The 22,648-nt window shown below is 33.0% G+C and overlaps 1 protein-coding gene across 1 annotated transcript; it reads right to left on the bottom strand.

Moving 5' to 3' along the window:
* Positions 1 to 18,589: 18,589 nt before the first annotated feature.
* LOC114377990 (arp2/3 complex-activating protein rickA-like) lies at positions 18,590 to 20,321 on the bottom strand. The gene is made up of 2 exons (XM_028336483.1): positions 20,130 to 20,321; positions 18,590 to 19,942 (listed from the first exon to the last, which is right to left on the bottom strand). Exons 1-2 carry the CDS (start codon positions 20,181 to 20,183, stop codon positions 19,226 to 19,228), a joined length of 771 nt encoding a protein of 256 aa, XP_028192284.1. The 5' UTR covers positions 20,184 to 20,321; the 3' UTR covers positions 18,590 to 19,225.
* Positions 20,322 to 22,648: the final 2,327 nt, after the last annotated feature.

Below are 22,648 nucleotides of genomic sequence, written 5' to 3'. Positions count from 1 at the left end.
TCTCACATGGTGACTATTAAGATGTGTCTGAGTTATAGTTTAGGTGAATGTAACTTAATGTTTTTTCAATCCAAAAGTGTTATTAACTAATTATCTCTCCATTTTGTGCATTGGAACATACAAATAGGTGTTTGGTTTCTCTGAAATGACTGTAAAAAAAAAAAACTCAATCTTTATATTTGATTTGATTTTACTAAAAGATGAAGGAAAATGTACTTAAAAAAAACAAAGATCAAAGAGAAAAATAGCTTTCTTGATAAAAACAAAGATCAACGATATTTTCCCCAAAATTCATATGTAGAAGAGTTTTCTTTATGCAAAAATTAGGTGCTAATGAATGTTTAAAAGTTTTGGTTAAATAAATTCAGAGGTCCTTATAAATTTTTAATATTTTAATTGAATTCCTATATTCTTTTAAATTTTAAAAATATATAACTAATTTCTTAAAAGCTTCCTTTATACCTCAGTCAATTCTTGCAATAGTCAAATGTTAACTCGTTGACAAGTGTATCAAATTTGTCACAAGTAATAAATTACTTGAAAGTCTGAGTATCGATTTTCACAGGGACTTTGTTTTATACTTGTATTGGACAATTTCCAATTTATAAGAGAAAAAATGAGATAAGGTAAAAAAAAATGAATTTAAAAGAAACAATAACTAAAATAATAGATAAAAAGAGACAAAAGACATAAAAGGAAATTCAATGGAATGAGAATGTTATGACCTAGTATGTCTTATTTGCCTAAGATGTATTATTTGCGATTTTTCTTTATCAATCAGGTGAATTTATCCTACCCACATCTATTAAAATACTTGCCCCTGATGTCTCACGATGACAAGTCTATTTTACCTATCTATCTCTCAAATGTCTTTGCAAAGAGTCAATAGATAAAATGCATGAAGTTCTAATTCTAGAAGCTTGCTTTGATGCATGGGCATAATGCAATCACTCTATGTCTAGCAATGATTTTATTAAGATATTCATTCCTTTTAGTTATATTAGAAATTACCCTCTATCGAGCGACTAATTCCTAAAACAAATGCATGCAAAATTCTCCTTGTTTTTCTATTAAGGATTACCCTCTGTCGAACACCTAAGCCTCAAAGATGGTGTAAAGATGAATGATGCATGAAATTAAAAGTAAGAAATGATAATAGGAAAGAAAACACTTTTTTGCATTGATAAATATGAAAGTGTACAATACATCGTTTGGCTTTTTTGGGCTGCTAGACCCTAACTAAGGGTTTAGTCTCTCATAGCCGTAAGGGGCCTTACACTAGAAAAGGGGTATAGGAATTGATTGAGGAGAAGGGATGGAAAAAAGGGAATCGAAAATTATGAAAGAGAAGAAAGAATTCCCTAAGGGAGAGTTCTCAGGCTTTCGGTGTGTATTAGAGTGTTTTGAGACTCGATGTGTCTTTTCTCTTCGGCTTGACTCCCTTTTTATAGTTGCTGGGGTGGACTTGGACTTGACTTTCTTTCTATAGTTGCTAGAGTGGACTTGGGTCTAATGCCAAAAAATCTTCCTTATTTATATTTTTTGGATTTTTTTGCTTTGAATCCATCATTTTCATATTGCAAGCCATACATAAGAAAAATATCAATTCCTAATATTTAAGCCAAAAATAAATACTAAATAAATATTTTTAAAGATATTTTTATTATAAAAAATATCTCATGTTTAACCGTTATCAAAATCTCCCAAATTAAAAACTTTGCTTGTCCTCAAGCAAAAACAAAAATGAGAGCAAGCTCTGAATGCTCCAACACTTTCAATAGCTGCAATTTTTCAAATTCCCTTAGTCGGACCTTCTTGCTTTTGCCAAGATCTTGCAATGGAAGCATAAACAAACATTGAGATAGAATTGGTTAGTAGCAGAAATCAATCAGGTCAACTTGCCTCATTTTTCCTCACAAGGCTTTAGTGTTTTTCTCTGCGCATAAGTGTCTTGGGTGAGTGTTTAAAATTCTATGACCTGCAATTAATGTTTCCAATTTGCACTTCATCTCAGTTAAAGTTATTCTGCTTACACTTGGTGGATCACTAAGGACTTTTATTGGCTTGTAATGTGGCCTGACTAATCAAAGAAATTATGGTTTTTCTAGGATTTCAAAAATTAGGGTTATAAGAGAGAATTTATCCTAAAAAACTTCCATTTATTCAGCCTAGAGTTATTTATTTTTCAGCCTCAATTTATTGTTCTTAACAACACTTATGACACCTATTTATTTTCTGCCCTTATTTTTCTTTTCTTTTCTTTTCTTCTTTTTTTGGGGGGATCTATCTCTTTTTTTTTTTTTTAGGAAAGAAACTTTGGGCTTACAAGTTTTTTTGAGGGTGCCTTATTGTATGTTGTTTTACCTTCTTGAAATAATTTTTACCTTAACCCTCCCCCAAATTAAAGGCATATCATGACTAAAATCCTTATGCTCTTTTAAACTCTAAAACAAGGTAGGAGATAACTAAAGTAGGCTTAGGGGTTTTACAAAAAACATGATTATCATTTTTGACTCAAATAAGGTGCAAGGGATAAATTATCACCAAAGGTTGGCTTTTTGGCTAAGTGACTGAAAATAAGAGAAACATAACCTTAATCATTTCCACCTCATGTAATTAATCTAACAGTCTAAGAATGATACAAAATCGGGAAATTAAAAATAGACGTTCTCTCACAAGTAAGTTTCACACAACTCACCGGGACAAAATAAAATTATTGGCTTACCGCACCATGATTTATTTCAGATAGACTAACCTTTTCCTCTCTTTGTTGTGATTCATACTCCACTACTTGAACTGACGTTTGCCTTCATGGAACCAACATTTTCACAAAAATGGTATGCACCATTTCAAGTGTGAGTCCTTCAGAAAAAGCTTTAGCAATGACTTCATAAATATCATGCAATTTTTATTCAATGACTGAATTTAAACTGCTAGAATTAAATTGTTGAAATTAAAGAAAAATAAATAAAGATAAAGAAAAAAAACTAAAGACAAGAAACATAAAGAAACAAAAGAAAAAAAATCTTGGTAAAAAAATTGGGTCTCAATCTTGTGTGGGCCCTGAATCCCAAGCTCTATGAGCATCACTAATGTTCGCAACATAATCATCATCAACTTCAATATCTGCGGTATCATCATCAGCTACACCAAAGGTGTCACCCCCCCTAACAAAAGGAAGTTGGACTCCTGGCCAAGTAACTTGGGCTAGGAATGCCTCTGGTGTCATCACGGGCTGTTGGAGGGAGATGGTGGAGGCTCTGCATCAGTAGGTATTGGTCGTGGTGGAGGCTATATAGCATAGGGAGGAGTTGCTCCGGTTGAGAAAAAGGCATAAAGGTCTGACCAGCAGGTGGAGGAGAGACATCTGGTAGAGGGGTAGCTAGTGGAATGTTTGGAGTGGCTCGGGTCTTGACCTGTTTTGACCCTAGAAGAGTCTGTAGGATTCTCAACTGGATTGACTTCATCTTCTTCTAGGAACACAGAATTCAGGTTCCCCCCAACGAGGTTAGCTTTTTGCTCAATTTCCTCCACCTTAAAACAAGTCTTGCTATCACTGGGATGCTTAATTCCCTCAAACAAGTTGAATGTGACTTTTTGGTCTTCCACACTCATCTCCAAGTTACTATTCCCCATGTCCACAACACACTTTGCAGTCACCATGAATGGTCGACCCAGAATCAAGGGGATCTTAGCATATTCTTCAATGTCCATGATTACAAAGTCCACCGGAAAAGTGAGTTGATGGACTTTGACCAAGACGTCTTCAACTACCCCGAACGGTCTTGTGATGGAGCGGTCTACCAGCTGGAGCGTCATCCTTGTAGGTTGAATCTTCAAATTTCCTATTCTCCTGTACATAGAAAGCGACATCAAATTGATACTTGCTCCTAAGTCAATAAGAGTCTTACCTATGGATACACTCCCAATAGAGCATGGGATGGTGATGCTTCCTAGATCTTTGAACTTAGGAGGTAGCTTCTAGATTACTACACTGCAATTTTCTCCCACCATAATGGTTTCACTGTTGATGTACTTTCCTTTTTTTTATGAGGATGTCCTTTAAGAACTTTTTGTACAACGACATCTTTTGTATGGCCTCTCCAAAAGGCATAGTAATCTCCAGCTTCTGGAATATGTCAAGGAACCGCTTGAAATAGCATTCCTTATCCTTCTTTGATGGCACCAGAGGGTACAATGTCTCCTTTGATGAAATTGGTGGTATCTCTCTTTTGGTCTCCCGAGCTAACTAGCTCTTGGTCTTGGTCTTAATGGTTAAGACTTCATCATCACTCTCCTTACTCTTATCTTTTTCTCCTCTTCTTTCTTTTCTCCTTCCTCATCATGCACATCCTTATCAATTCTCTTTTTCTTCTCAGTACTTTCCCTCCTAGTGAAAATTACTTTGCACCCTTCTTTGAGATTCTTCTCGGTGTTGGCTCCAAAGCTGTTAGTGGGCCTTTCAGCCATTTATTTGGCTAATTGTCCCATTTGTATCTCCAGGTTCTTGATGGATGACTTTGTGCTCCTAGAGTTAGACTTGGACATCTCTATGAATTGATTCAGTGTCTCCTTAAGCTTGTTGGTCTTCTCATAAAGATCGACCCCTTGGTTTGAATTCTGGACAGGTTGACTTCTTTGCTCCTTGTTGAATTGGTTCCCCGGATGATTCCTCTAGCTTGAGCCCTATGTGAAATTTCTCCCTTGGTTGAATCCCGACGGTCCTCCTTGATTGTAGCCTTGGAATCCGTGGTGATTCTGAGCTCCCATGTAGTTCACCTCCCTGGAAGAATTTTTTTGGGTTATGCATTGCCCTGGCTCGTGTGCTCTACCGCTGATGTGGCATCCCCCTATTTGCATGATTGAAGAGTAAGAGGGACTTACCGCTTGTAGTTGTTAAGGGAGCTTGTTGAGGGTCTTTGTTAGGGCCTTTATCTGTCGGGCCAATAACTTGTTTTGGGCCAGTGTTGCATCTTGGGCTGTGAGTTCCAGAAGGCTCCTCTTTGTTGGCGTGTATGCTAGATCACGAAGGATGGCGTGATCACTGGCTGCCATGTTCTCTATCAGCTCCATTACCTCCTCCGATATCTTCAACTTGATTTTTCCCCCTGCGGATGTGTCAAGGAGTTGCTTTGACCGTGGTCGCAGGCCATCTATGAAGATGCTTAATTGCACCGGTTTGTTGTACCCACGTGTAGGCGTCTTTTTGAGTAGTCCATGGAAACGGTCGAGTGTCTCGTTGAGTGATTCATCGGGGAATTGATGGAATGAGGATATTTCCATCTTCCCCTCGGTAGTCTTTAACTCTAGAAAGTATTTCTTTAAGAACTTTTCAACAACTTCTTCCTAGGTCCTCAAGCTATTTCCTTTGAAGGAGTGTAACCACCTTTTTGCTTCCCCTACCAAAGAAAAAGAAAAGAGATAGAGGTGTATGGCATTCTCGGGAACACCGACTATCTTTACCTGTTACAGATTTCTATGTAGGTGGCGAGATGAACATAAGGATCCTCATTTGGTAGACCATGGAAGAGGTTTCCTTGTATCAGTTGTATGAGAGAGTGAGGATAATATATGTTGGCCGCTTGAACCTCCGACCTTGCAATACTGGTGAAGAATTATGGGGTAGTTGTACTAGAGTAATCCTCTAGTGTCACTCATCGTGCATGCTCCTCTTCCATTTGATAGCAACTTTCTAGAGAGGGTGGAGTTGAGGGTTGACTGCTCCCTTGTATTTCTTGCTCTCTTCTTTTTCTCGCAACATTGTTATGCCTGCAAGTGACTTCAATTTCCGGATTAAGTGGAGCTAAATCTTTGGTTGCCGTTCTTCCTCACATACACAAAAACAAGCACTACCGTGCAAATTATAGAAGAAAAAGAAAGGAGAATAAAAATAATGATTAAAAATTGTAAAATAAAGAATAAAGAAGAATTAATACATACAAATTGAAAATATAAGACAACCAAGTACGAAGAACAAAGTCCCCGATAATGACGTCAAAAACTTGTTAACAGTTTGACAAGTGTACCAAATGTCCAAGTAGTAAGTACCGGAAGTCCGAGTGTCGATTTTCAGAGGGACTTGTTTTGTACTTGTGTTGGATGATTTCCAACTTATAAGAGGAAAAGATAAGATGAGGTAAAAGATGAGTAAAAAGAACAGTAACTAAATAATAGATATTGATAGAAAACAAAAGAAATAATAGGGAATCTAATGAGATGAGAATATTAGGGCCTAATATGCCTTATTTGCCTAAGATGTATTATTTGTGATTTTTCCCTATCAATCAGGTGAATTTATCCTACTCACATCTATTAGAATACTTGCCCCTAATGTCTCACGATGACAAATCTATCTTACCTATCTATCTCCCAAATGTCTTAGCAAAGAGTCAATAGATAAAATGCATGAAGTTCTAATTCTAGATGCTTGCCTTGATGCATGGGCATAATGCAATCACACTATGTCTAGCATTGATTTTATTAAGATACCCCTTTCTTTTAGTTCTATTAGAAATTATCCTTTGTCGAGCGATTAGTCCCTAAAACAGATGCATGCAACACCTTCCTTGTATTTCTTATTAAGGATTACCCTCTGCCGAGCACCTAACCCCAAAGATGATGCAAAGATGAATGATGCAAGAAATTAAAAGTAAGAAAGGATAATAGGAAAGAAAACACATGTTTGCATTGATAAATTAAATATGAAGTGTACAATACATCTTTTGGCTTTTTAGGCCTGTCAAGTCCTAACTAAAGGTTTAGTCTCTCATAGCCATAAGGGACCTTACACTAGAAGAGGGGTATAGGAACTGATGGAGGAGAAGGGATGGAAAAAGGAAATAAAGAATGATGAAAGAGAAGAAAGAATTTCTTAGGAGAGAGTTTTCAAGCTTTATGTGTGTATTAGAGTGTTTTGAGACTCGGTGTGTCTTTTCTCCTTGGCTTGACTCCCTTTTTATAACTACTGGAGTGGACTTGTGTTTGACTCTCTTTCTATAGTTGTTGGAGTGAACTTGAGCATGATGTTAATTTTTTTTTCTTATTTATATTTTTTATATTTTCTAGATTTTTTTGCTTTTAATCCATTCTTTTCATATTTGTAAGTCATAAATAAGAAAAATATCAATTTCTAATATTTAAGCAAAAAATAACTGCTATATAAATATTTTTAAAGATATTTTCAATATATTTTTATTATAAAAAATAGTTCATATTTAGCCGTTATCACCAAACCTTTAATTACTCGATAACGATCTTCCGATATGTATTAGGAACCATTATACTATGTGTCTCAAAATATAGATGTAGTCATTTATTAAGTAACAAAGACATCATCTTTTGAAAAGAAAAAAAAATACTATGCATGAAAAATGTAAAAATAATTTTAATTATTTAATCACAAATTATTATATATAAAATGTCTGATGATATTTATAAATTTTTTTAAAAAATTATATTAAAGGTGATATATGATTAGATGATAATGTGCATTATCATTAAACTTTTTTTTTCTTCCTACGGTGCATGGACATCATCTTTAATGTTGCTTTCACACATCAAAGCAAAATTCTAGTAGCTGTTACAATATTATTGAAAATTTTCACTGTTTTTTTCTTATTTTGCAAATATTTTTTAAAAAATCATGTCTAGTTCACATACATTTATTTATGTATTCGCATCCGTTGAATGGATGACTTTTCTTGTAAAACCCTTTTAATTGAAATATATGGCTGAGCAACCAGGGGGCATAAAATCTTATAGTCGATGTGGATGGTATTGAATGTTGATGTTGTGCTTGCTAAATGCTTAGCATGTGGTTGTGATGGCAGAATATTCTCTGTCGCTAAAACAATTGCCACATATGGAGGTAAAGGAGGTGGTCGGAAGTGGTAGGCTGTTTGATCTATATTCATAAAAAAAAATCCCAATCATCAATTCAATACTCTGAAGCAAATAGGTGTCACTTGAAATTGATTGGAATTTGATATTGGGTTGCAAACAGTTACAAATTTTCACACATGTTTAAAGGTATTACTTTTAGTTATAAAAATTTATAAAAATTTTGTTATGAGTTTTAAAATTATAAGGAATTAAATAAATAAATTATATGGATTTACAAAATAATTTAACCCAAGTTTTTCAATTAGCTATTTGTGAGCTTAAATATTACTACCATACAAGTATTACTCGTGTGATTATGTTCACTTATGTCAAACAGGTTATTAAATTTGGCTGTATCATCAATTGTTTGGGGTATGGGATTAACACTTGAACTGTTTTCATGTGTTTGCATATAAAAATAAAACATTATAATTGCATGCAGTTGTAGTCTAGTGGCCAAGGTCACCTGAGTTAATTATCAGGTCATAGACCAACTCAAACAGGTTACTCAACCAATCCATTGAATCATCGGTCAAATCAATCAATTTAAATTAGGTTTATAACATTAATTAACACCAACTTAACTTCTGTGGAAGTTTCTTGTTTGAGTACGTTAGTTTAACAAATTACATTACCTTATTTTTGCATTAAAAAAATGAAATGTATGTAAACTAGACATGAAAAAAGTAAAATATTTGTAAAATCTAAATCTCAATATAATACTTGCATACTACATGTTTAATTGATCTCCTTATAAGCGCCTATGTATTTTGTTATTTCGAATTGAATGATCCATTAAATTCGATATTGACATAAAATTATAAATAGATCCATTTTTTTTTTTTTTGCGGGACATTCAAAATAGATGGACCTTTCCTAGGACTCATTTCATTGACGGGATTTATCACTGTGTTAATTACGTTAGGACTCATTTCATTGACGAGATTTATCACTAGGGTCCATTTTTTTACTTAAAACATTTTACTGTTTTCATTACGTGGGAATTAGAATTAATTCCCTATTATCACTGTAGTCTTCAAAATATGGGGCCTCACGAACTCAAAAATCACAACAGTAACTGCTCAAAATGACAATTCTACCTTTAGGATATGCTCGTTTATAGGAAAAAAGAACAAAAAAAAAGAGTAAAATAAACAATAAAATGAAATAAAATTCATACTTTTAATTCTTTTTTAATTCAAAACTCTTAATTCATTCTCATTTTATTTCCTTCTACTAGTAGAAACTTTACAAAAGCCCACGTGGTAGAAATATGATATAACAAATTCCCTCCCTTTCTTTCAGGGTAAGCAATCCATATTACTTGTTTAGTTAGCTGAAAAGATCAAAGATGAATCATCTACTGTGGAAGTTCGCGCTCCCTTTGACGGTGAAGGGTGGCAACATGAATAATTTGATAATATAGCACAACAAAGTGCAAAACGGCAATTATGGGGAAAAGAGAGAGAGTAAAGAAAAGCAACACTTGTCATGCCATGGCAATGACACTTGTTAATGACTTAAACATGATCCGTTCCGTTTTTTGACTTAAGGAATATAGTTGGAATATTTTTCTTTCATCTTCTCTCTATGCTTTATGTTCTTTAACTTATGAGGATACGCTGTTATGGAAAGTTGGAAAAGAGACTTAGACTAACGAATTTTTTTTAATATTGTGGGCCATTGTATATTTTTATTGCAAGCTTTCACTTTTTAGTTTGTCGTTGTGGCAATTGGTTTCATTTCCCTTACCTAGAGTAGCAGCACAGCTACTTACTATTAGTTATTACCATTAAACACCGGCAAATTAAACTGCATGGTTTCACTTGATCATCATAATTCATACGTTAGCCAATGAACGTTAGCCAAGAAGCAGCCCAAAAAGTGAAGGCTCTCAAATTCAATCTTAATAAAATAACTTGTTCAATGACCCTAAGAAAACTAAAAGTTAATATATATATATATATATATATATATATATATATATATATAGAATTGGGAAGGAGTAAACAATAAGCATGCATGCCTCAAACATGTAATCATACATTATAGGTTGTTGGATAAGATAATGTTTGGCAGTACAATCAGTTTACAAGCGCGTGCGCAAAAATGTGAGAGATTGGACTAATTGTGCGAAATATGTAAATTGTGAAAGTGCATGAAATGGATTCTTTAATGTACTTGACTAAAAAGAAGGCTAATTAGGCATCATAAGATTAGGGACAGTGTTGTGGTGTCACGAAGGTTCCTTTCTGTTTAACAACTCTGAATCATCCGTTACAAAGAAGCGATGTGCAAAAGTAGAATTCGCTATGCTTTGTCAGCCAATTAATTAGTCAGATATTCAAAGTGGTGCAGATCTGAAGTTATAATGCAAGTGTAATTATGTGTAAACCTAGAGAATTTTCGGAGTTCCATTATAAAATTTATTGTACTTAATTTTTTATTATCTTTAACCCAGCAAAAATTTAAGAAAATGGTTTTAGACATGTAAAAGAACACTGAGATCTCGAGGCTTTATTATATATTTCAATAGTTAAAATCATGAAAAAGCCAGGTACAATTGTTGTTTCCTAGTCCCTGCAGAAGATACCTCAAATCGTAGGAAGGAATATTTATTGTGACAACAAAAATGCCTGCCAAGGATATTGCTTTATACAGATAAGCATTAGTAACTCAACATGGATAAGACGGTATACTACTTCTTCATCAACAAATGAACATTTATCACAAGGTGCTGCTTGTAGGTTGTAGCATTGATGGTGATCAAATACAGCATATACTCAGCCATCAATGGTAACTCTTATATTGCAAGGATGAATGAAGGGTGTTAATATTTTTTGTCTCTATGCCACAACACTAGCAAAGTAGGACTATAAAACAGGATTAGAGGTTGTACATTCTCTTCATTCTTCACTCAATTTTAACTTTTTAAGTAATATTAGATTATTATTAACAACGTACAGATAACTACCACAGTTGGTCCCTTAAGGTCTGGCATTATTCAATTCCACATAGCATAGCTTTAATTAAATTTGATATGTCTCTTTACCCTAATCATGAAGGCAGCAGTCTTGAAATGAAGTAAAGCTATAACAGAACTCTCTGCTTATCCCAACAAGCACCACAAGTCAAATTAGAAAATTATTCCATTTTAGTAACCAACTTTAAGGAGTGTTCAATGGAGATGATTCAGAAAGGCTAAATAGACAAGTCCATCATTTATATTTTTAGTATTATACAATTAGGAAACTTGATCTCTTGTTGCATTCAGGGAGCTGCTTTTGCTTAGGTGTGAGTCATTAAATCCTGGGGTATATTTTCCTAAATGTACATATACATAATACACTTGCAACTTGAAAGTCATGTAGCCATCATACCAGTTGCCCACGTTGAGGGTAACTAAACCTAGCAAGGACCAGTGTGTAAGAGACAGAGATAGGAACCTGCTGTCTTATGACAACAAAAGCCAGGGCTCTTCCCTTCTACAAGGGTAAACCGATTAATTGCAATACAAGTTTGACTGCATCTCAACAAGCACCTACCTTTTGGCCATCAAAGAAAATTCTATTTGTTCAATATTTTTATACCAGTGTTCTAGACCCATCCCATCTTTTTAGAGGATTTAGGTCTAGAGGATAAACAATGAAACAAGCTAACACACTTAGCAGACTCCATGAATTTCACGCGATTCACCTTTGGAAGTATTTTTCATGAATCATACATAAGAAATACTACCATAGCATATAGGATAAAAATATAAGTCATATAGGGTTTAGGTGTATTTTACACACTTATTTTCCTCTTGCAAACACTAAGTTGTTGTTTGGTTTATTTCATTTTAGGTGTATTTAAAATTAACGTGGATCCCACACCTTTACATTCAACTTCAATTCAACTTTTTCATTTCAATAATTTAATCTTTTTTCACTTTTACATTTATTTCATTCCTTTAAACCAAATATACCCTAAATCAATTGTGAGAATCATAAAGAATTCAACTCATGCAAATTTGATAAGATTCCATTCAAATATTTTTCCTCTATGGACTAATGCTAAACAATTGGCATCATTTACGATAATTGAGCCCACGACCAAATGATAATGAAAAAAATGTATAATAAGATAAACAATGTATTGAAGAGAAATTAAAAAATAAATTGTAAAAAAATTATCTGAAGGTTGTGAAAATAATATAATGCATTGAAGAACATAAAAATTAATTTTTAAACCTTAATTTTTTGGTTGTAAAAATTAGTCACTGTTATAACTAACTCACATTATTAGAGATTGATGAAGTTAAGGCTCGAACTGCACTGATATTTACGATAAATTAATGAAGATGTACATGTACAATACTTATCTAAAGTTGCTTATGTAGTTGAGATTGAGTTAAACTTCTTACATTTTAAATTCAGCCATTTGGACAGTAGTTATTGCGTAATATAGGAGCTAAGTTTTTCAATTGGATGCAATTCATGCTCAGTATGCCTCTACCTGTTGTCAAAATATCTTTTAATCTTAATAAAGTTTAGTTGTTGTGATTTGAATTATGATTGAGGCTTAAAACAATAGCTATGTAGTGTTTGAAAATTGTATGATCTTATTGGAGAGGAAAAGGGGTGAAACTGTCAAAGAAAGCGGAAACATAATCAAACTACCTAAACAAATTGCATTTTATTCTATTTTTCCTTTTTAAATTTTGTATGGGTCTCTTTGTGGATTTTTCTCAACAACTAATTTAATGACAAGTTTTTCTTTTAAAAAAGGTTTTGGAGAATATACTTTCCCAAAAATTTTAAATATAACTCTTTTTTTTACAGCTTTAAATATTATTCTTTAAGTAAGGATAATTGGGATAATGGCACTATATTGGCAAAAAAATAAAATAAAGAGAGTAATATTTTGCTAATATTCTGGAAGGAACATTTGAAGAAATCAGACAAGAAGGAGAATTTTAAATGAATAAGAGACTAATAGAAGGAAAGTTCAAGTACGTCGAGAGTCAATGAAAGAGGTCAAAATTTAATTATATTGAGCTTCATTCTAAGATTATGATGGCAGTTGTCAGAAGTTCTATATAATTATTTTGATAATAAAGTTTAGTTATTTTCATTTGAATTATGATAGAGGCTTAAAGCAATAGCTATATAGGGTTTGAAATTTCTACGATCTTGAAGGAGGGAGAAAAAATTAGAGGAAGAAAAAAAATAAAACGTAATCTAATCTACTTCAACATTTAAGGGAATAAAAATCCTGAATTTCATCCCTTTTCTCCCTTTAATTTTTCCATGAGATCGTTTTGTGAATTTAGGAAAAAAATTATCCCGCATTTAAAAAAGAAATATTCAGGAAAATCTAAGATTAATTTAATGGTTGGAAAGGGGGCTTAAGAGTGAAAAAAGAAGATAGAGAGATTATAAGTTCATATCTCTTACACAGATATTTTTAACAAAGTGAATAAATTAACATTTATCGATAAAAAATATTAAGAAAAATAAATCGCATTAGTATTTTTCTCATTTTCTAAAGATTATGATTCTCCTTCTTCTTTTTTATTGGAACTGAGAAGGGCCAAAGCCCAAAGAGTATATGCTCCTCCTATTGCTCGTTTATTTTCTTGTTAGCTTTAGATTCTGTCGACCGGTTATCCATTTATAAGTGTTGCATATTTCTTTCATCTAATTTTTAATACCTAATTGCATCATGTAAATCATATCATATTAGATTAATTGTGCTTTCTTTTTTCTCTGGGCAAGATTACTAGTACTTTAATATCGTACTTTGGAAGAGACCATGTGGGCTGGGCCTATAACTACTTGTGTGGATATTCTTTTCGGCCAGGCTTCGCTATCAGTATCCCCCTAATGAATTTTTTGTTTTGCTAAATGGGAAAAACCCCTAATGACTATTTAGACCCCACTACTTTTCTTTCTTTCTTCTTCTTCTTCTTTTTTTTTTTTCCTTTTGAAAGAACCCCACTACTTTTCATAAACGCATTTTTTTAATGAAACTATCTTAGTATCTTGTCTTTGCACATGTATTAAATTCACCTTTAATAATTTATATGAGCAATTTTTTAATATTATTTTGAATTTTTAATATATTATTAATTATTTAACTTAAATTTAATAATATATGTTAATAGATATATGTCAATATATATTTAAATATATTTTTATATGCATACATGTTTCAGAAAATTGTTATTATTGAGATATTATCTTAGATAGGATCTTCTTTACTTTAATGATATTTTGCATGTTCCCGACTTTCTTCTAAAAAATTTAATTTAGTTCATTAAAATAAAAAAATACATATCAATTTCATTTTTATCATAATGATTATATATAGAAGAACTAATTCTAGGGGGGAAAACTAATTTTAAAGGAAAAATCCCAAATAAAAAACTAGAGAAAGCTAAGAAAGTTAAGAGACAATCAAATGAGAAAATTTGTGATTAAATAAGAAATGAGACCATGAGGGAAAAAAATGTGTTAAAAAAAAGTGAAAAGATATGATAATGTAAAATTATCATCCCCTCATACATATATATAATATATAATATATAAAAAGGATTAATTAAATTTTTAGTCCCTCAAAACATTTTATATAACTTTTAGTCTTTCATTAATTTTATGTCAGCAATTTTAGTCCTTCTAATTTTTTAGTCCATTGTTTATTTTATATTTGTGACTACTTTTGAGCAATAAAAATAAAATGAGAGACTAAAAATGAATAAAAGTTTTAAAGGGACTAAACATGATGACGAAAAAATAATGAAAGACTAAAAATTACCAAAAATATTTTGAAGGATAAAAAATTATAATATAAAAAAATTGAGGGATTAAAACCTTAATTAACCCGTATAAATATTATTTAACAAATAATATATTGAGTATATATTTTTGAATCAAACAATTAATTAGTATAATATTTAATGGAATGATGAAATCAGTTTAATAAAATAAATATAAATTTTGTATTATTTAATTGAATTATTTTAGAAAAATAAATTTGAGTTTGTGGCATAACATCATCCAAAAAAATCAAACATATATATAAGAATATCCCTGATCTTTAACCCCTCATAACATAGCGAAATATCATTTTTATTATGTATATTTTTTCAAAATATTTGACACCCCATAACACGATATGGAAACTTATTTCCATATGTCAAACCAAACATTAGAAAATGACACATATCAAGTAAACAAACTAAATTTAAGTCTTGGATTCATATATCACGTCAGACTCATTATAAAATCTTGCCTGCTCTACCTTCATCCGTAATTTTCGATTTTCTTTCATTAGATTTTTAAAATTTATCTAAAATATTCGATCATTTAAATAATAATAAAAATATTTAAATGGTAGTAGCAATTGATGAATGCGAGTGATAGTAGTGTCTATCGTGATTATCACTCCAATATATCTATTACTACTCTTATTTAATTATATTTTAAAAAAAATTCTCAGTTAAAAGACTAAATGTCTTTCCTTTTCCAGCTGTTACATAATTTGTATGGACTTTTTTTTTCTTAATCTAGATGTCTACAACTCAATATAACAAGTCTGAATGTGATGTCCCCATAAACCTGACTTAGAAGAGAAATTGAATATTATGTTCACCATGGAACGGTTTAGTGCTTGATTTAGTGCTTGAATCCAAGTAAACACTTAAATAAAGGTGGAACTCTGCCTAATGTTCTGAACAATTTGGTATATATATATAATCAAGCATTTCTTCAAGTCTCCGCGTTCCGTGGAATAATCCAATTCACTCATTTGTATTCCTCTTCTTTCTTTCTTTTTTTATAAAATAATCGAAATAATTTTCTTTTTTTTCAATACTTCTTTTATTTATAGTCTCTTCTTTAATTGAAACTGGTTTTTCTTCTGCTGTTGACCTGTTATGTGTTTTTTTTTTTATAAAATAAACTTTTCTTTCAAATGGCCATTAATTAAGAATGTCTAATGATACATACAAAAGCACACGATGCTAAAGGAAGAGTATTATAACAATGCTAACAATTAACTTGATGTGCATGGTTAGCAAATAATCTTGTCTCCTAAAGGTATGATTAGGAGTTCAATTGTAGATTCATATATATAGAAAAACATCTATTGTAAGAGATTTTAAATGAATTTCACTATCTCGAGGACAAATGAGTTACGCATGCTTAAAGCCACTGATTTGGATATAGTTGCAACAAATTACTCTAACAAGTTAAAATAAACTAAATTTATGTTTCTCCTTGAGGGCAAACTGTTAATCTGGGCCTGCAACGGAAATAAACCATTAAAATGGGCCTCTGTATGGACCTGGACTTTGTGAACTCAGAACTTTCTTTGTAGGCATTTGAATCTTACACCTTCCATTTTGAATTTTGTACCTCCCATAGGAAACTGAATGAACAAAAATGTCCCATCCTCTTTCTTCATTCCTCTTCCTCTAGTCACGCCCACCAATCCCCCACTCCTTCCTGCGCCGTCCTCCACCACACCACCCACCACCCATGGTTACAAAAACCACAAATCAAAATAACATCATGGCATCACACACCATCAAATTTGAAGAAATCATTGATCCGAAACTTCTATTATAAAATAATTGTTCCAAAAGTATATATGTATTATAGAACGATTGTTCCATAATAAAAAAAAATCTTATTTCAAAATAATTTTTTTGGAAATGTTTTTTTCTATTATGGAATAATTGTTCCAAAAGTATATATGTATTATACAACAGTTATTTCATAATTAAAAAATATTCATTGGAAAAGAACTATTCTTCCTTTAGGAGGTGTAAGATTCAAAATGAGAGGTGTAGGATTGGATTGCCTTCTTTGTAACGTCAAATTTAGGTCCAAGTTAGTTGGATTTGTCTGGCAGCTTAGCCCTGTTGATTGACAAAAGTTGGAATGTTTGTGTTGTTTTGTGATGCATGAATGGCGCCATTTGCGGCCTATTTCACTGGCCAGAATGAGGCTTAGCGCGTTTTCCAGGAGGACTTCTTGCTTCCATCACTGGAAATGATGTATTGATGTATTGATGTAATGTTTAAAAGCAGTGCTAGCTAGCTATATGAAAGTAACACATTTTTAATTTCTTTCTTTTCCACTTGGAATAAAAGACAAAAAAAATCACTTGTCAAAATGCCATATGATATGAGATTTTAGGCTCTTGAGTATGAACAAGAAATCACTGTAGTATATAAAGCTAATATTCGTTACATCTATCTGTTTCCTCTGTGTGTGACTTTTTCTTCCCTTGCCCTTGACCATATATCACCGTCGCACTGCACAATGTCGTTCCACATTTGTATAAGGTGGCACTGCACACTGACATTCCACACTGGCTAGTTTAGATGCACAGATAGTTTCTCACTCACACGGGAAAAACATTTATGAGCCCTTGAATAAAGGATAATGTAAAAGAAAGAAAAATAGATAAAAGAAATCACAACCATTTATTATGAGGAAGTCTGTAAAAATACTTATTTGTTCCAGTGTGAGTGAGAAACTATCTGTGATTTCTTGCATTCTTGCATTTTACAACCAAGTTGGGACAAAATAATTAGTTGCTTTATTTTTTTACCTACAAACACCAATACAGTAGTAAGGTTTTTCCTTTAAATTTATAATAACAGAACTGCATTTTTTAAGACTCAAACTAGAATCTTCTACTAATAAGTTGTTGGTACAAATGATACTAAACTTAAATAAAGTCTCAGAGTTTGAGTCTCATTATAAGTGATCAAACAGACTCAAGTTCGACAGAGATTGGTAAATGCCCCGGATCAATGGCATAATAACAGAAAATTAGATACTCTTAATTAATTTATTATAGTTTCTGCCAACTAATTTTATTTAAATAATATAATAAAATCATTTTGTATTTAGTCCTTTCAAAATTGTTTGTCAAACAAACAAAAACTACTGTGCGGATCCATTCCATAGGCCGCAGCAGAGATTGAGATAGTCGGCCCAAGCACAGTAATGTGGCCAAGACAGTTCATTAACAATAAGAGATTATTTTTATAAAATTTTCTGCAGTATTATTTTTTCTCCAATTTTTATCACATTGTCTTTTTTATTTCACATATTTTTCTCTTTTCTTCAAATTGTTTCTTTTTCATATATAAATTGTTGTACGAAATTAAAATATAACCATCATTTCTCTTTTAGAAAAGCAATGTACTAGGAGAGGATGTGGCTAATGAAGAAAGTGAGGGACAAGGAACCTGCTGCTGCATAAATAAGAAACGTCTTGAGAGACTAGTACATTATTTAACCTTTTCTCTTTTGCAGGATATAATTCAACTCCCTTTTTTACACCATAATGCAGCATGTTACGTTTGTCTGCAGAATCTCACTTTTTTCGCCCCCAATTGCCATGCTTTCATTGAACATGATACTAGTCAACATTTTCTGCTCTTCTAAGGAAGAAATATTTGCGAGCTCACACTAAGATTACAGAATCATGTAAGTTAAAAAAAAGTCTTTTATGGACAAATGTTAGTTTATTAACTTTGTTTTTGTTAAAAATATAGAGGATCGGAACTTGTTACCGACCTTCTCCTTTCTCCCATCAACCTTCACCCTTTCCTAACCGGTCCAACCTTATATCTCCTTTTAAGTTAAAAAAAACCTTGAGTGGGATTAGATGCCAAAAACGGACTTAATTAGGTGAAATGGTAATATAAAACAAGAGGAAATGGAAATAATATTCGGAAAAGCACAAGATTAGACCTGCACAACGATAACATCTCTAACAAAGGCTTTAACATAATGATGCACCACACCTGTAACAGATCTTGTGTTCCTAATATTTGGGTCCACCGAACCCGGAAAGCAGAACTCAAAGACCTTCTCTTTGGTCGTTGGGCACACTCATCTCCCAATCCACCCACTCCACACCCATTCTCTTAATTGTTGATGTGATCTTATAAAGATCAATCAATCTCACTTCACACACACACACACTCACACTCAAATAACATGCTTAATTGTTGGACTACAGTAATCTTTGTTACATAATAACAATTTAAGAGAACTCAAGGCCCCTAGGAAGCAAAATGTGAAGGGTTGACAAACTCTTCACCAAAATAAAGCCAGAAAGCCTAAAATCAAGCACTTCTTCATCCTCATCTTCTCTCCCAATGAGTTAAATCCGGATAGCTTGTGTTGTGTCCTAGAACAAGTGAACAACCACTGTACAGAAGCTAGATCAGTTGCATACTAGCTTGTTACTCTTAATTGCTTACTCTCTAATCCTAAGAACTTGGATATATATAAATTAGAAATTACTGTGTGAATCTCTGACTTGTGATAATAAGTCAGTGAAGTACAAGCCTTTGGGACTTGGTCTCGGTAATAAAATCAGAGCCATCACAGAAGACCCTTTTTCTACTGAGTCTTCCACAGTTGGTTGTGGTACTGCTGCTACCGTTAGTGTTGTTAAAAAAGGTGTCTTGGTGGAATAGTTGTGGTTGTGGTTGTGGTGGTGGTGGTGGTGAGGGTATGGTGACAGGGGGGATTTCAAAGGACTCAAGTGGTGGAGGTGGGTGTCTCCATTGAGGAAGAGGTCCTGCAAGGAGAAGGGTCTGAAGGAGAGGACCAGCTTTCATCACTGCTTGCAAAAGCTTACCCTTTTCTGGTAATGGTTTGTCTGGTGTTAGTTCAATCATTGATTGTGTTTGAGGTTGAGGTTGAGGTAAATGGTCAATGACTGGAGAGGAAACAATGCTCTCTTCACAATCTGATAATGAGTGGCCATTGTTGGAGTCAATTCCTCTTCTTGGCTCATCTTCGATGCTTGAAATTCCAGACACAGGAGCTGCTTGTTGTTGTTGTTGTTGGAAAACTAGCTTCTCCAAGAGAAGTCTCTGGCATTTCTCTTGTGCTTCATCTCTCTCTCTTATGGTTTTGCTTAGGAGGTCCTTTAGGTTGAGTAGTTGTTCATCCCTCTTTTTTAGCTCTTCTTGCACTGCATCCCTTGTTTGTTCTAGCTCCAGAGTTGTGTATATCAGGGACTGCCTCAGCTCCTCCATTGACTGTACCCAATTGATCGAGTTCAACAACAAACAACAATGAAAAATTAGTGCTCAAATTCCAACCATTATCAGCTCCATTACACTTTTTTTTAAGGCTAATTAAAACATATTGCAACAACTAAGGACTATGAAATTATCAATGTGTCTGTGCAATGGAAATTGTTGAAGGGTAAGAGTAAGTAGCAACCTTTCCCTGGAAGTAGTAAGCCCAGCTTAGAAGAGGGCTACGCTGGTTGTCCATTTTCTCAAGTTTAATTTCAACTCCCAATATCACAAGTTTATATAGATATATGCTTTTTTGAAAGAGGAAAGGGAAATGGAGGGAAGAGAAGGTTGGGAAGAGAGAGAGAGAGTGTGTGTGTGTTAGGAGTGTTTTGGTGGAGGTGGAAGGTCTTTTTATAAGAACAAGTCTAAGTCACTGTTGGCTCTCGTGGGAAGAAATGCACATAAAAAGCCAAAAGCCTAACAGAGGCAAAATCCTTGTAGTAACTAGTAAGGAGTAGTATTTTAATTTGAAATTTGGTGGCACGAAGGGTCTTTTTTTCTATCATTCTGAGTTTTTTTTTTCTAAATAAAATATCATAATCAAATAAATTATTTATCTGAATTATTCATCTAACAAAAGATACCATTTTGTGTGGCGCAGTAATCTTTTACATTAATTGTTTTTATAATCAATGTAAAAGAATCCAAAATAATAATAAAAAAGTCACACAAAGGGGAAGGAATACTTCTGGTAATAGGAATGCCGGGAAGAAAAAAATCAGCAGTAAAAGCGGGAACAAGAAGCCAATATCTGAGACACGTCCTCTTCACGTCTATTACTTTGGTTTTCTAGCCACTTGCTTTGCATTGCGGGCTATTGAATGAGATGAATGATGAATAAAAATATACGAAGAAATTAATGAAAGTGACACTAACATGTACCTGTTGTCCTTTTTTTTGTTGTTTTTGTGTTATTTTTGAAAAATCACACAATTTTAAAATTGAATCACAAAATTAAATATTAAAAAAATTAAATATTAATACAACTACACAAACAATACAGAAACAATTGAAAAAAAGATAATAAAGAAATCAATTTCCGTAATGACCGTGAAAAACAGTTATCTCCTTCATCCAACCATAGAATTTTACAATAATAATAATAATAACAAGAACGAAGAGGTGGAGTACTGGACTCATTTTTAATTTAACATCAGAAGACTAATTATGGAGTACTCAAATCATATTTCTCTTTTTCTTCCCTTTTAAAGATTGAAGGGGTAGAAGTCTCCCAAAATATTGTAGAGTTGTAACCAATTCAGGCGGTGTCTATTGGTAGGATTTATTCATATCTTCATGACAACCACATTTAAATCGTATCTGGAATTTTATTACTCAACACCAGTTTGAATGAAGACTCACTCTCCGAACATTAAATGTTTGAACGTGTTCATGTATGCATGTTCATATTTAGAAGGAAAAAAACTTTCGGTAAAGTATTTAATTTTCTTAGTATGTATCACTCATTAAATAGGAGAAAATTAGTTAAAATTTATTGATATTTTAGTTTATCACACATAATTTTTTACATATATTTCAATCCAGAAGGAATAACAGATAAAAAGTTAGATAAAAAGTTAGATGTGATCTTTCTTCTAATGAGAGATTTGCCAATTTATGATAGAAAAAATATGTCAACACAATAACAAACTCGATAATAGAATAATAAATAGCGGAAATAAATTATACTCAAACTTGCAAGAACCTATGAGAAGCACCAATAAAAATAGAACGCAAAATAGAAATTAAGAAAAAACACACAATAGACACAATTGGTTTAATGTGAAAAACCTCTCAATGTAAGGGTAAAAATCACGGGTCGTCCAGACCAAAGAAATAACTTCACTATAATTAATAAAGATACAAGAGAGTCTCCAACAAGTACGCTGAAATGTACTACAAATAACCAAATTAAAACAGGCCTCCAAGTGGTATAATAGAGACAAGAAGATGAAATCCAAAAATATAAAGTAGAGAATGTGAAATACTTATCTCTCTCTCCAGATATCTTTTTCACGATTCAACCAAACAATTTAAAGTATCACATATGTAAAATCTGCTGTCCAAAATTCAGCCCAATCCAATGGTGAACGAATCCGTAGTTGCAATCTGAAAAACACTCTTTGATGGGTGTGCGAAAATCACAATGATTTCCCCTCTCCTGTCTCTCTCAATGTTTTGTAATTGTTTTTCCTCTCAAATGAGTCTCTCTCTCTAATTTGACCCCTCTCCACTTAAATAAGTGAAATGAAATGAGCCTTCTCATTTGGACCTTTACTCCACATAGGAAGGGAGCCCGAAAAATCCAACAAATCTCCCCCCTCACAACTATGTGGAGGTGATCGTCAAACAGACGATCTCACAACAAGCTTCAAACTTCATTACATCTAGCTACTTTCTCTTTTCTTCACTTTCCATGGCCTCTCTAAAGTACTCAGGTTCTCCATCATCTATTAGGATCACATACTCATTAGAAGAATACTTCCTAGAAGGTTGTCTCTCCTTGTTGGACCTCCTGAGTTGAACTTGAGGTGGTTCAGTAGCATCACCAAGATTTTCATCTTGTGACATGTCATGCTCCTCTTCTTCATCATCAACAGGAACATCTACCTCATCTTTAGGTTGTTGGACACCAACATCATTTTGAACATCAATATTCAG

This window comes from Glycine soja, chromosome 12 (assembly GCF_004193775.1).
Source record: "Glycine soja cultivar W05 chromosome 12, ASM419377v2, whole genome shotgun sequence".
In the NCBI taxonomy this organism is placed as follows: Eukaryota; Viridiplantae; Streptophyta; class Magnoliopsida; order Fabales; family Fabaceae; genus Glycine; species Glycine soja.
Note: the sequence above shows the minus strand (reverse complement) of the source record. Positions and strands in the feature narration are given on the sequence as shown.

Excerpts from the sequence above, each read along its gene's own strand:
- LOC114377990 (XM_028336483.1), bottom strand. The coding sequence starts at position 20,183 with ATGGACAACCAGCGTAGCCCTCTTCTAAGCTGGGCTTACTACTTCCAG. Across the intron at positions 19,943-20,129 it reads CTTACTACTTCCAGGGAAAG|TCAATGGAGGAGCTGAGGCA; the intron begins GTTGCTACTTAC and ends AATTGGGTACAG.